Source organism: Rhinatrema bivittatum, chromosome 3 (genome assembly GCF_901001135.1).
Source record: "Rhinatrema bivittatum chromosome 3, aRhiBiv1.1, whole genome shotgun sequence".
NCBI classification, from domain to species: domain Eukaryota; kingdom Metazoa; phylum Chordata; class Amphibia; order Gymnophiona; family Rhinatrematidae; genus Rhinatrema; species Rhinatrema bivittatum.
Genome location: NC_042617.1, coordinates 369,856,209 through 369,871,015, shown reverse-complemented (window position 1 = coordinate 369,871,015; position 14,807 = coordinate 369,856,209). Strand labels below are relative to the sequence as shown.

General features: G+C 40.5%; 1 protein-coding gene across 5 annotated transcripts in view; it reads right to left on the bottom strand.

Moving 5' to 3' along the window:
- Positions 1-289: 289 nt before the first annotated feature.
- ME1 (malic enzyme 1) overlaps positions 290-14,807 on the bottom strand; it is an 869,023-nt gene continuing 854,505 nt past the window's right edge. For all 5 annotated transcript variants that reach the window (XM_029595519.1, XM_029595520.1, XM_029595518.1 and 2 more), the window contains 2 exons: positions 2,885-2,983; positions 290-673 (listed from right to left, as the gene is read on the bottom strand). In XM_029595519.1, coding sequence (XP_029451379.1) covers positions 503-673; positions 2,885-2,983 — 270 coding nt within the window. In that variant the 3' untranslated portion in view covers positions 290-502. The remainder of the gene's footprint in view (positions 674-2,884; positions 2,984-14,807) is intronic.

Below are 14,807 nucleotides of genomic sequence, written 5' to 3'. Positions count from 1 at the left end.
AGAACTTGTGTTATTGTATGAGATGTTGCAGTTTTTACACTTCATATTCACAATTAATTCTTTTTCTGGTACACTTTGAGATGACTTTCTTTGATTATACTGGGATGTCATGATGCCACCATGATTCTGGTTTTGGCTGGTAATACATAAGAAATTGAATAAATAAATAACAAATGTTTCACATTTCACTATAAACCTGAGGAAGGTCACATGATGGACCAAAACACTGATATGCTCAAGTAGTGCAATGTCATTAACACAACTCTAAACAAAACCCAAACAACCCAGATTTGATGAATTTCACTTATTTATTTCAACAACTATTTGTCTTATTTATTTGCTTCAGAAATTTAATGATAACAAATCAGAACATACTTTCCAAACATTAAAATGCCATTTTAAATCTCTTTGGTATCATGAAAAGAACATCATTCTGTTGGTTAATTAAAACAGCTTCACAAAAAACATTAGAATTATTTCCTTTCTGCTGCTTTCCCGCTCTTCACTTAATGTTTGTGGTCTGTATTTGCATGGCTTCTTTGGGCCATGCATAAGCATCGACCACAAACTCTTCATAATCAGTGCTGTAAACCTGAGAGTGGATGAACGCCTCCTTGTCTTTGGGCTCAGGATACACAGATGCGATGTTATTTTTGTAGGCATATTCCACAATCTGAAAACATCCAAAAATGTGCTTTATTACACATATTTTTCAGAAAATAAGAGCAGCAATAGCAGCTTCTTATAATAATCTATAACAATGAAGGTGTTTACTTTTTTTTTTTATTGTAAAAGAATCCACTCCTTCCCCCCATACACACGCACAATCCTATGCCTTTTCATGGACATCGGTTCTTAATCAGAATAGAAGAATTGCCAGATCAGAGGTTCATCAAGCCCAATATCCTGGCTCCAGCAATGGTCTATTGAAGGTACCCGGCAGATCCTAATAGGTAAATCCATTGCATGATCTGATCATTTTACCAATTCCAATATTTCATTTCCCTGTGTCATATTACTATCAATGTCATCTGAATAAATAGACATTTTGAAAATCTTTCACATTTTCTGCATTATTTTGTTGTAATTACGTTGAATGAGAGCATGAAAATTGGACAGAAGCAATGAAATGCTTATTCTACTACATATAGGGCCGGATTTTCAAAGGTTTACGCACGCTGGGCCTATTTTCAAAAGGCCCAGCGATGTGCGTAAAGCCCTGGGACACGTGTAAGTCCCGGGGCTTTACTAAAGGGGCGGTCCGGGGGCAGGGCGGTCTGGGGGCGGGGCACGAGGCCTCCGATAGAGTGGCCATTGCTGCTGTGTTGGAGGAACACGTGCCGGCACAGGCTGAAGGCAGGCGCAAAAGGTAAGACAAAGGACGGGGGGGGGTTAGTGTAGGGCTAGGAGAAGGGGGTGGGAAGGTTGGGCTAGGGGGAAGGGAATGGGGGAAGGCAGCGATGCTCGGCGCGTGCAAGGTGCACAATTGTACACCCCCTTGCATGTGCCGACCCCCGATTTTATAACATGCGTGCGCATGTTATAAAATCACGTGTCCATGTGTGCGTGCCGGGTAGCGCGCACATGGATGCGCTCATGCAGCTTTTAAAATCTACCCCATAATGTCTGGGCATAGATTAAATTTAGATGGTTATTACAGATGCTCAGAATTAAAATGCAGATCAAAAGGTTCTTTTTGTATGAATTAGTTTATAACTTGCTTAAGATCCAATTCAGTCCATTACAGATGTATTACATGTACAAATGTAAAACAATCATTGATTTAACTCTGTCAAGACCTTCTATCTGGGAGGATGTTTCTTCTTTTTTAACCGTCATCGATTAATAATTCACCAGTACAACAATATATAGAACAGACGCTTAAGGTAAATAATGACCTGTCATAATAGGCTTCATCTCATATGTGAGTTTGCAAGATGATTAGCCTTATATTTAATCATCGGTCATATATTAATTTTTTGATATTTTTCTTTGCTTAGTGAGATTCGTGTCACTTTAAGTTAATATAGTCGCTGAAGCCATCAGTACGCCCGACATGGTTCCATGTTTCGAACGCTCCTCGTTCTTTGTCAACGGCTAGTATTCAGCGTTGACAGGAAATGAAACGGATTCGCCATCATTGCAACTTTGAATCTTGGATTCCTAAAGGACTACAAATACAACGCTGAATACTAGCCCCTGACAAAGAACGAGGAGCGTTCGAAACATGGAACCATGTCGGGCGTACTGATGGCTTCAGCGACTATATTAAGTTAAGTGACACGAATCTCACTAAGCAAAGAAAAATATCAAAAAATTAATATATGACCGACGATTAAATATAAGCCTAATCATCTTGCAAACTCACATATGAGATGAAGCCTATTATGACAGGTCATTATTTACCTTAAGCGTCTGTTCTATATATTGTTGTACTGGTGAATTATTAATCGATGACAGTGCGGCATTTTCACCTTAGTACTAACACAAAATTCCATTAACATTGGAGTTCATGTGAATTAAGTTGATCTTTTTTTTTAACCACATAGACTTTTTTGTACTTATATCCCCAATGGATTGCAGTAGCTGTAGTCTTCTCCCTTTTGAAATCAATACTATAGCTACCATGATGCATCAGGAAGGATGTACAAATGTCTGTTTAGGCTTTACTAAAGGAGCGGTCCGGGGGCAGTACGGCCTTGCTTTTCTTATTTAAGATTTCTTACTTGCTTTATCGTTAGAGGATTTAAATGCTCGAGACAGGTAACAATACAACATACATTTAGTAACTCTGTCATCCCGCTCTTATTATATAATGTACTATTTCACATTGTGACACCCAAAAAATAATAGAAAAGGAAAGAAGGCTCTTTTCAAAACTCACTTTCACAGCCATCTTCAGTGAGACATCTCTGATGGAGTTTAGAGGTGGATACAGGCGCCCTTCCTGTAAATGTTTATCTGAAACCTCCTGAGCTATAATCTACAAAGAAAGCAGAAAAAATCATTTTCCTTGCAATCTTCAAGCAAATTGTTCTGCCCCATAAAAGCCCTCATAGTCTTCATTTTCTTATGGTATTTGAGCTTCTGATATATATATTCTAGCCTTCTCTGTTAAATCCATGTGCCATTTCTTTTATCTCTGATTTCCTGTGTCCTTGTTCTCAGACATCACTCTTCTCCATATTAAGAAAGCAAAAGTAGTTATACTGCAATATCCAGGTGGAAAGGTTCACAACTGGTATTTTATGCTTCCTGTTGTAGTTTTATAACTCCCAGCCTAATGGCAAGTGCAGAGTGCTTACACAGATTATCTGGTGCAAAGATCCACCTCCTCTTCAGAGGGCATAATGTATGCAGGTTAACTTTTTAAAAGAAAAAAGTATGTGCATCAGTTCCAACTCCGCCTCCTCCCATGCATGTTAAAATGTGTGCATACAGTGTGAATGCGTGCAATTTTACTCATGCATCAAGCTGCAAACAAGTGTTTCATGTGCAGAAGTTCCTTTGAAAATTACCCCCATTATATACATTTGGCAAAACCATTGCATATGTAAACAAATTTGAACAAAAGTGATATAACCAAGACCCCTGGTTTCTTGTGGCATCTTGATAAGTGGCATTACATTGGTATGAATTTCTAAATAATTTTAAATTACTACATACAAAAAATTTTATTTTATTGAAAATCTTTCAATATTTTTTTTTAATAATAAAAGTTTTCCATTCTTTCAGATTTGTACACAGAAATATATAATATAACAGCTGATAAGGTCCTTGAGGCCCACTTAAGCTGTTCAATTCCTTCCTTTTCTTTATTCATTTTTCTTGGTAATTAAGGGTCCTCTGTACTTATCAAAGTCTTTCTTGTTTCTCTTAATGTTCTTGCCTCCACAATCTCCACTGACAACCCATATCATGCAGTTACTGCCCTTACCATGAAGAAATGTTTTCTAATATTAGAGTAGAGCTTTCCAAAGTGTGTGTCGCGACACTTTAGTGTGTCGCCTGCAGTGTGCTGGTGTGTCGCGCAAGCCCAATGCACGCGACACACCGGCAATCGGGAGCCAATGCAGCCGCCGGTGGACTTCATCCCACTGGCGGCTGAGCCCTGAAGAATCACTGTGCTGTGTGCCGGGGAGACACACAGCAGGAAGATCGGCAGGGCCATGGTGGAGCTCACGTCACCACAGCCCGAAGAAAAAGGTCACGTCTAAACGTGCAGGTGCTCCTCCTCCTTCCTGCCCACGCGGCCCCGGAAGAAAATGTTGCCGGAGCCACACGGGCAGGAAGGAGGAGGAGCATCAGCCACGTGCAGAAGAGGAGCAGCGTTGTTGCAGCGGGCTGAGAAGAGGAGGCGGCCCGGTAGCAGGGTCCCCACCGCGGATTGGCCCGAGAAGATTAGGGCCGCCGCTGCCACGGATCGGCCCAAGAAGATCAGGGCCGCTGCAGAGCCCATCCTGCAGTGACCCGTGAAGAGGAGGCCCAAAGGTAAGAGAGAGGCTGAGGGCCCGTAGAGTGTGTGTATGAGATGAATTGAGAGATTGTGTGCGTGTATGAGATGAGTTGAGAGATTGTGTGTGGGAGTGAGGACCTGAATGTTTGCAGAGACAGTATGTGAGAGCCTGTGTGTGTTTGTGAGAGAGAGAGCATGTGACAGTGAGAGCCTGTGCTTGAGCAAGACAGTATGTGGGAGTGAGAGAGAGCCTGGGTGTGTGAGAGTCAGACAGCATGTGCAAGAGAGAGACTGTGTATGAATGACTGTATGAGAGAGAGCATGTGAGAGTGAGAGCCTGTGTGTGTGAGAGAGACAGAGAAAGCATGTTAGAATGAGAACCTGACTGTATGTTTGAGGGAAGAAGATAGATGGAGAGAAAAGAAATAGAAAAAAAGATAATATGAAAGGAATTGGCAAAAAAATAAGAAAGGGGAGGTGGAACAAAAAAGCCTGTGACCAACCGATTAGAAAACTAAGATCAGACAGCAAAGGTAAAAAAAAAAAAATTTACTTTTTACTGATTGGCACACGTAATCTTTGGGAATGTGCAAGAATAGCACTTTATGCAGATTTCACAATGTACGAGATCAGCACGGAGGAAGTGGAAACCCATGGGGCCTGCCCAGAGGAGGCAGCAGAATGGGCTTCAGTGCCAATAGCAGCAATCAGCGCCTCCCCAATAGCCATGCGGCATCAGTGACAGTGGCAGCAGAGGAATGAGAGAGGCTCTGAGGTTGCTGGCAAAAGAAAGAGGGGGGGGGTGGGGGGGTCTGCCTTTAGTGTGTGCATGTGTATGAATGGGAGTCTGCCTGAGGGTTTGTCTGTGTATGAGAATGAATGGGTGTCTTCCTGGGGTTTGTATGTGTGAGAATAGGTGCCTGCCTGTGTGTGGTGTATGTGTGTGTGTGTGAGAATGAATGTGTGCATGCCTGGGGGTCAGTGTGTGTGTGTGTGTGTGTGTGAGAATGACTGGGAGCTTGCCCGGGTGTGTGTGTTTGTGTGTATGTGAGGGAGCCAGAGAGAGTGAGAGTATGAGTGAGTATGAGAAAATCCAGGGGAGTAAGAGTTTGTGTGGGGGGGGTGTGTGTGGAGGGGGAGAGAGTGTCTTAGCCTGAGAGTGTGTCAGTGTCTGTGAGAGCGAGAAGTTATGGTGGGTATAAGAGCATGAATGTGTATGTATGTGACAGTGTATGTGAGAGAGAGAATGGACATGTGAGTATGTGTGAGAGAGAGAGGATAACCTCCTAATCCTCGACAATATCAGGGTGACTGGCAATCAAGAGCTCCCATGTATGGACAGCAGGGGCTTTTTAAAATCCTTATTAGTTTTAATTATTGTGTGTTATTTGATATATGTGCTGTTTTGAAACATTTTATTGGTGTTTGGGAAATTGTAAAAAATGTAAATGATTTTAATTAATAGAAATTCTATTTATTAGTAGTTTTAAAATATTCTTTTATTAGTATGGTTTTTACTATTATAGCTGAAGCTTTATGTTTCTTGATTTTATTTATTTTATGAGGAATGGTGGTTCTGTTTTTCCATTGTTAATACACAGAGTCTGGCTTCTTGGGGTTTCCAATTCAGTTTTTGTCCAATTTGTGCTCCTTTATTTTGTATTCTGCATTTGGTGAAGGTCTGTCTCTGCTCTGTGTGTGTGACCATGATGAGAGATTCTGCTAGCATAGGGATCTATAGCAATCTGGTTTGTTTTGTTTCCTCAGTAGGTGGTGTATTGGTATTCTAGGACCCAGGGTAATATTTACCCTTGCTTTTTCACAGTTAGGGTTATTGTTGTTTGAGTCCTTGGTGTTATTACTGTTATGTTACAATGGGATTGCAGTATAGATTTTGAGTGGTTTTTTTTGCGAGGTTTTGTGTTAGTTCACAATGTGCCTGGCAGTGGAAGGTGTTTGTGCTGCTGTTACTGTGAGGTGACACCAGAATTTGAAAATATCTTTTAGTATGATGAGCTGTAAGGGAAACATCCAAGCTCCATTACATTCCCATTACATTCCCTTACATTGGATGAAACTGGGGGAATTTCAGTGGATGCACAGAATTACAGAACTAGAGGTGGAGGATTTATATTGACATTCTGTCCCTTCCTATAAATTCCAGACTTCACTCTCATAGCCATATAGAATTAGTTGAATGAGGCTATCAAATAATTATATAGTGTGAAACTGGCCAGCTTTTTAAAATTACGCAGAAGACCCTTTGGACTTTTTTATAAACACCAAATATTCAAAAGCTGTGTTCATCCCATCAAGTTCATATATCTCATTAAAGAGGTAAATTGAATAACACAATAAGTTTGTTTTATTATTGTTACTCATAAATTATAACAATAGCATTAATCTTGGAATATTATATATTTTTAATATAAATGAAAGGTTTTCACAAGATAGGTTGTGTCGTGAAACATTTTATTATGTATATATTTAAGGATACATACATAAATTGTTGAAATACATTTCGTTCGTTTAACCTTTAACCTCTGGTTTGCTAGTAGACTAAATTACTGTGTCCCGAAATTATGTTTGTCTAAAAAGTGTGTCACCAACATGAAAAGTTTGGAAAGCTCTGCTGTAGAGCCTGAACGTCTAAGCAGAAGGCTTGGGAAGATATGCAAGAAAGACCACAACACTGCCCGGGAAAACTTGGCCAGAGACTATAATCAAGGTTCTACCCACACTAGTGCCTGAGCCCTAGCGGAATGCGCTCTAAGTTGCTTAGAGAAAGGAATCTTGGCAACCAAACAGATGGCCATGATGACATCCTTTTGCCAATGGACTATAGTTGCCCGTGTTGCCAGTTCTCCTTCTTTACTTCCACCATGGAGCAGAAATAATCAATCAGACTTCCTGACATGATTAGTAGCCTCCAAACATCATCTCAGATGCCACTCGACATCCAAGGTATGCAAGAAACAATAATCACTCTTAACTTTATTCCTGCCCAGTATAGGCAGGAGAAATAGACAGATTCCAATGAAACCATTTTCAGCAGCAAAAGGTACAGTCTGGAACTGCATCGCCTCTGGAGTCACACACAGAAAAAACTGTCCTTAAGAAAAGTAGCTTCAAGGAGAGGTCGAAAAGCAGGAGCCGCCAAGAATCTAGAACCAGATTAAGGTTCCATAAGGGCACCGGTAGCCACCAGGAAGGACAACATTTTGTAACACCCTTCAAGAATCGAGACACATCCAGAGGGGGAGACCAAAGCCCTCCACTGATTTGATCCCTTAGAAGAGCTGCCACTTGAAACTTCCAAAAATTAATGGAATTTCCACTTTGAGAGGCTGAGAACCTCGAACCTCGAACCTCACACCAGGCCTCGAAAACACTCCAAATGCTAACATAAGCCAGAGATGTAGAAAAAAACATTCCAGTCTGGCACAACATGGAATCACTGCAGCAGAATAACCACGTTTCAAAAACCAAAGGACAAAATCGACCCGGATCGTCATGTAGAATGGGTCCTTGTGCAACAGATCCGGCCAGGGTGGCCACTTGAGACAACTGCCAACCAATAGCCTCCACAGATTGGCATACCACAGCCTCCAGGCCAAGCCAGAACCACCAGAAACATGAGTTTAAGTCTGTCTGTGATCTTTCGCATGACCCTGCCTAATAGTGGCCATGGTGAGAAGGGATATAGCTTCACGTCCCATGGCCCCTCTGGAACGAGAGCATCAATATGCATAAGAACATAAGAAATTGCCATGCTGGGTCAGACCAAGGGTCCATCAAGCCCAGCATCCTGTTTTCAACAGAGACCAAACCAGGCTACAGAGACCTGGCAAGTACCCAAACACTAAGAAGATCCCATGCTACTAATGCCGGTAATAGCAGAGGCCATTCCCTAAGTCAACTTAATTAATAGCAGTTAATGGACTTCTTCTCCAAGAACTTATACAAACCTTTTTTAAATCCACCTACACTAACTGCAGAGCTTTGGATACTGCCTGCGACTGAAGGACCTTGGTACCTCGATTTGGCTGAAGTTGCCAGCAAAGCCTGAATAGTGACCCCAGTGCACCACTATGAGCGGAAAGGCATCAGCCGACACTACCCATATTATGAGCTCATCCATTTGCTATGACACCTGAGGAATCTCGGTTCCAGCTTGAGGAAAGAATTATTCCACCATGGGCGCATTGTCTGATATTATCCCAACCATCCAAACCTCTAGAAGCTCAACAATCACAAGCACGCCAGCTGAACTGCATGTGTTTCCAATAGATTGAAGCTTCTCAGTGCCCCTGCGATCCATACTACCATTCTGGCGCCTCTAAGGAAACTCCCTTCCTGAGAAGATCCACTTGCAACCACCACTGCAAGTGGACTGTCACCTCCAAGAGAAGACTTACTATGTAGTATTGAGACTGTGGACCCTACTGGGAAGATGTGCTGAAGAGGCTGCATGTGCGCCCTTGCTCAGGGGAAACCCCTAACATGGCTGCCATCAAACCCAGGACTTGTAAATAAGGTCACACTGTCAGGAGAATAGACCTTCCTAGAGTCTGAACTGGAGCAATCAACTTTTGAATGTGACTTCCTGTCCGAAACACTAGGAATCTACACGGATGCCAAGATACTCCAGCGTCTGAGTTGGCTATAAGGAGCTCCTGGCCAAGTTCACCACTCAGCCTAGCTCTAGCCATGCGAGAAGACAGGTGACTCTCTTCCAATACAGATAGGGGGAACCAAGACACCACCCTTGCAGAAGGACTCTGCTATCACCACTATGACCTTAGAGAAGGTCCTGGGCCCAGTGGACAGCCAGAAGGGCAAGGCCTGAAACTGATAAGGATGTCCCAGAACAGCACACAGCACAACTATTGATGTTCCCGACGAATGGGAATATGTAGAAATGCCTCCATCAGATCTAGAGATGGGAGAATTCCCCCGATTGCACTGCTATTATTATGGCACAGAGTTTCCATACAGAAATGAGTCACTCGCAAATGTCACTTGTGGAACAGTGTCCCATATTTTCTTGCAATCCAAGAACAGGAATTACAGCCTTCAAAGTCCAACTGCCTCCTTAAGGAAGCCTCCACTGCCACCCTCTTCTGTAGGGAGTTGCAAGATGAGACCACAAGGCATCCAGTGGAAAGCAAAGAAAACTCCAGAGCATAACTGCCTTTGAACACATCCAGGACCCATTGGACCAACATGATCCGGAACCAGCTCTGATAATGGTGAGATAGACAAGGTGCTCCACTCCCGGAGCCCACCTTCTTCTGAGGCTTTCTGGATCAAAAGGACTAAGACTTATCAAGAGGACAAGAACTCTGAGTAGTCAGTCCCCTATAGGGATGACAATGGCTGCAGCCTCTAGCATAACCTTTTGTCCAAAAGGATGCGATGCCAACATTTTATACTCTGGCAAACGAAGGACCTGGATTACCCTCATCTATGTACCATGTTTTCAAACTCACTTCCAAATAAAAAAAACCCTTGAAAGTGTAACCTCATGAGATTGGACTTCAAAATTGTATCTGCCAACCAATTTCGCAACCACAGCTGATGTCTAGCTGCTGTCATGATGCACGAGATGAGAATACAGGAAGTGCTAGCACCTCTAGTAGTTGAATTACCGCTGGGCCAGCATGTAGGAGGAGGTGTAAAATGGCTGCTCTCCCCAACGAGGAAGATTCAGGCTGGCGGCAGCAGCAGCGGAGGAGGAATGACCTGTGGACCCTGCCTGCCTCTTCTACATATGTGTGTGTGTGAATGGGTGTTTGTATGGGGTGTGTGAGTGTGATTGGGAGATTGTCTGGGTTGGGTATGTGTGTGAGTGAATGGGAGTCTGCCTGGGATGGGTGCATGTGTGTGAATGGGAGTCTGCCTGGGATGGGTGCATGTGTGTGAATGGGAGCCTGCCTGGAATGGGTATGTGTGTGTGTGTGTGTGTGTGTGTGAATGGGAGGCTGCCCGGGATGCATGCATGTGTGTGAATGGGAGCCTGCCTGGGATGGGTATGTGTGTGTGTGTGAATGGGAGCCTTCCTGGGATGGGCAGGGGGTGTGTGTGTGTGAGAATTTTTATTTATTAAAAATTTTTTATATACCGCGCCAAGGGACAGAAATCTGACCGTCTAGGCGGTGTACATAGTATAAAACATACATAATTTCATGACAATACAACAAAATAAAAATAAAAATACACTCAAACTAAAATTTTGGACCAGTTTAGTATAAGCTTAAACTTGAGGAGCATTAAACTGTGTTGTAAGCACATGTGAAGAAGTATGTTTTCAAAGCTTTCTTAAATTCGTTACGGTTTGCTGTAAGTCGTATATATTCTGGCATTGTGTTCCACAGTATGGGCCTGCCACTGAAAAAGCTCGCTTTCTTGTTAAAGCTAAGCTTGCTGATTTTATTGTTGGAACTTCCAATATACATTTATCCATAGACCTAAGTTGTCTGTTAGGTTTGTATAATCCTGGAATTGAACATAACCAATTGAGTTAGAATTATATAGGTAATTATATAGGTAATTATATAGGTAATATGGAAGGAAATTGGAAGCCAATGCAATTTGTACAGTATGGGCGTAATATGATCTCTACGTGAAACATTATATAACATTCTCGCTGTTACGTTTTGAACAAGCTGTAACGGGTGAATTGAAGATAACGGTAAGCCGAAATAAAGTGCATTACAGTAATCTAATGTAGTTAGTATTAATGCTTGGCTTACTTGATGAAAATCGTTTGGTGACAGTAAAGGCTTTATTTTCTTCAACATATGTAATTTATAAAAGGATTTCTTAACTACTTCGGATATGTTTTTGGATAGTGTCAATCGTGAATCTATGATCACAACTAAATTTTTAGCATGTGATTTAATAGGAATCAACTTATTTTCAAAAGTGAACGATTGTGGCGGTTGATGAATTGAGTCAGGAACTGTGGATAAGTAGATAAGTTCTGTTTTGGAAGTATTTAGTTTTAGTCTATTATGAGATAGCCACGTTTTTATTGTTGAGAGGTATAGTTGAAGAAGAGAAAAGGTTTTTGCCCATGAATCTGAAAAAGGAACTATGAATTGTATATCGTCAGCGTAAATTTTGAAATTTAAACTTAGACCAGCGAGGAGACAGCACAATGGTAAAAGATATATATTAAATAGAAGAGCAGATAGTGCCGAGCCTTGTGGGACACCTATTTTGGTTGTATACCATTCAGATTTATGTTTACCTATAGTTATCCTTTGAGGACGATTCGAGATAAAAGAAGAGAACCATTGCAGGGCTATGTCACTTATACCAATTTGTGATAAGTTAGCCAACAGAATGTTATGGTTCAGGGTATCAAATGCCGCTGATATATCAAGAAGAACTAATATGTAGTTTGCATTTGAGTCAAATCCTCTTATGATTGTATCAGTACTTGAAATGAGTAGTGATTTGGTACTATGTCCTTTCCTGAAACCATGTTGGTTATTGTGTAATATGTTATTATCTTCAATGTATTCTGAGATTTGATGTAGCACAACTGATTCTATAATTTTGGCTAAAGATGTTAAAGTAGCCACAGGTCGATAATTAGAAAAATCTAAAAGATCAGAATTCTTCTTTTTTGGAATTGGTAAAACTGATGTTTTTTTTAGTTCATCTGGGAAATTGCCTTGAGTGAGCGAGGCATTCACAATGTTTGATATCGAAGGTGCAATTTTTTCTTTTATCTCTTTGAGAATATGACCAGGACATGCATTGAATGGACTGTTTGATGGTTTTGAATTGGTTAAAATCTTAATAATAATATTTTCATTGGTCAGGTGGAAATCTGAAAAAGAACAAGCCAGTTGAGGAATAGTTGATTTTGGGATTGGTAATGACTCAAATTCTAATGAAATGCTTTCCGTTTTATTCTTGAAGAAATCAGCAATTTTATTACCGAGATTATCTGTCATTACTGATGAAGATGATTCAGTAATGGTAGTTAATTCCTTTACTATTGAAAATAGAATTTTAGGATTTCCATAGGCATTCTTTAGTTTAGCTGCATAAAAGTCTTTTTTGGTCTTAAGGAGTTCTTTTTTATATTTCTGCAAGTAAGTATAGTACTCTTGTTTTCGATTTGGAAGAGGGTTTTTTCTCCATCTGCGTTCTAAATTTCGAAGTTTTCTTTTACATACTTTTAATGATTCTGTATACCAATCAGATGTTTTTTTATTTGGAAGCTTCTTCAATTTGAATGGTGCTATTTTATCTAATTGATTATTTATATTGTCATTCCAAAATAATAATATATCTCTTACTTCCAAATATGGATTTTGATTTACTATTGGTATGATTGCCTCAGATAGTTCATCTGTATTGATTTTACTACGACGTAATATTTTATTCTCACATAGTTTGGTATTTTCTTTATTATTGTTTCTTATTTTAAAGGTTCCTACAGCTTTTATTAGATAATGATCTGACCATAGGACCAGGTTAACATCCACCTGAAATGTGATAAATGATGAGTTAAAATAAATTTGATCAAGCGTGTTTCCTAATCTATGTGTAGGTGTATTAATCAAAGTTTCTAAGTCTAAACCAGTAAGGGCATCTGATAAATTTAACAGTAGTGGATTCTGTTGCAGTTTATTATAGTGTAAATTAAAGTCACCAGCCAGTATTGTGTTCGTTAAGTCGAACACAATACTGGCTGCGTTAAGTCACATGGTAGGGTGACTAAAGTTTCTAAAAAAGATGATGTTTGATTATGGAAAGCTCCTGGGGGACTGTATATTAAACATATATTTATACAGTTGGTGGTTACTAACAGCATTTCAATCTTTGAGTCATTTGTAGTAATAGGTTTTTTGCATGGAGATAAGGATGTTTTTATTATTACTAATAAACCACCTCTTTTACGATTGACTCTTGGTTGTGATATCGGTATATATCCAGGTGGACATAAACTATTTAAAATTACTGTGTCATGTTCATATAGCCAGGTTTCTGTTAATAAAATTATATCTGCAGATGTGGAGGTGATTAAATCATGAATTATTGGAGTCTTTTTTCTTATAGATTGAATGTTAACTAGTAATATGGTTAGTGTTGTAAACATTATTGGGTGTAGAATTGATAAAGAGTTATGCATTGTGACTGGGATTAACTGACGAGGTCTTGTATGATATTGTTTGGGTTGTTGAAGAATGGGAGCCTGCCTGGCATTTGGGTGGATATGAATGAGAGCCTGCTGGGGTGTGTGGGTGAGAATGGGGGCTTTTCTAGATTCTGTGTGTGTGAAAGAATGGGAGCTGCCTGGGTTGTGTGTGTGTGTGTGTGTGAGAAAGCAAGAGAATGGGGCTTCAGGTGTATCCAAATCTGCCAGCAGCTGAAATGAAGAGGACGGCCCGGGGCTGCTGGCAGATCTCAACCAAAGAAGAGTTGCAGATGCCTGTGGGTTTGTCTGAGAGGAAGCATATGTGTGTATGACCTTGTGTGTGTATATATAAGAAAGAGAGGAGAAAGTCTGTACACCCCACTTCCACTAATCCACGACAAGCTCAGGGTGACTCAAAATCAAAAGTTCCCAAGTATGGAGAGCATGAATTTTTAAAATCCTTTTTAGTTTTATTTTTCAGGTATTAATTAATGTGTTTGCTGTTTTGAAATATTTTATTGGTGGCTTGTTCATTTAAAAAAATTGTATGTGAGTTTTTAATTATTTGATCTTTTATTAGACATCAGTATGAGCTAATAGCAAGATGATCAAAATGCCTGCTCAAATTTCAACCCAACACTACCTCATTTGCATACTCTCTGAAACACTTACTGGCCCCAGTCCCATAGGAGTGAATGGAGAAAATATTAGCAGTTAAACATATGAAAAACTATTTATTACAGTCAAAAAAACAAACTACCAAGGCATCAGCAAGCTACAGGTCCAGGAACTGCTGGGAGGCAAGGTCAGCATGTATAGAAAAGTCCTCAAATCCATCTCTCCATATCTGTACAATCGTTAGTCTATCTCCTACTCTGCATTCTCAGCACTCATGCCAGAATACAGGGGATGCAACCTTCATCCATTCCACTTCTGCAACTACCCTCATGTTTTCAACATAAGAAGTGGTATGTTGGGTCAGACTAAGGTCCATCAAGCTCAGCATTCTGTCTCCGACAGTGGCCAATCTGGGTCACAATTACTTGTCAAATCCCCATCAGTTGATCTATTTCTTGTGTCACAAACTGAGGGATAACTACTAGCTTTCCCAAGTCTACTTGCCTAATAACTGTTTATGGACTTTTCTTTCAGGACGTTGTCCAATCTCCTTTTGAACTCCACTATGTTAGT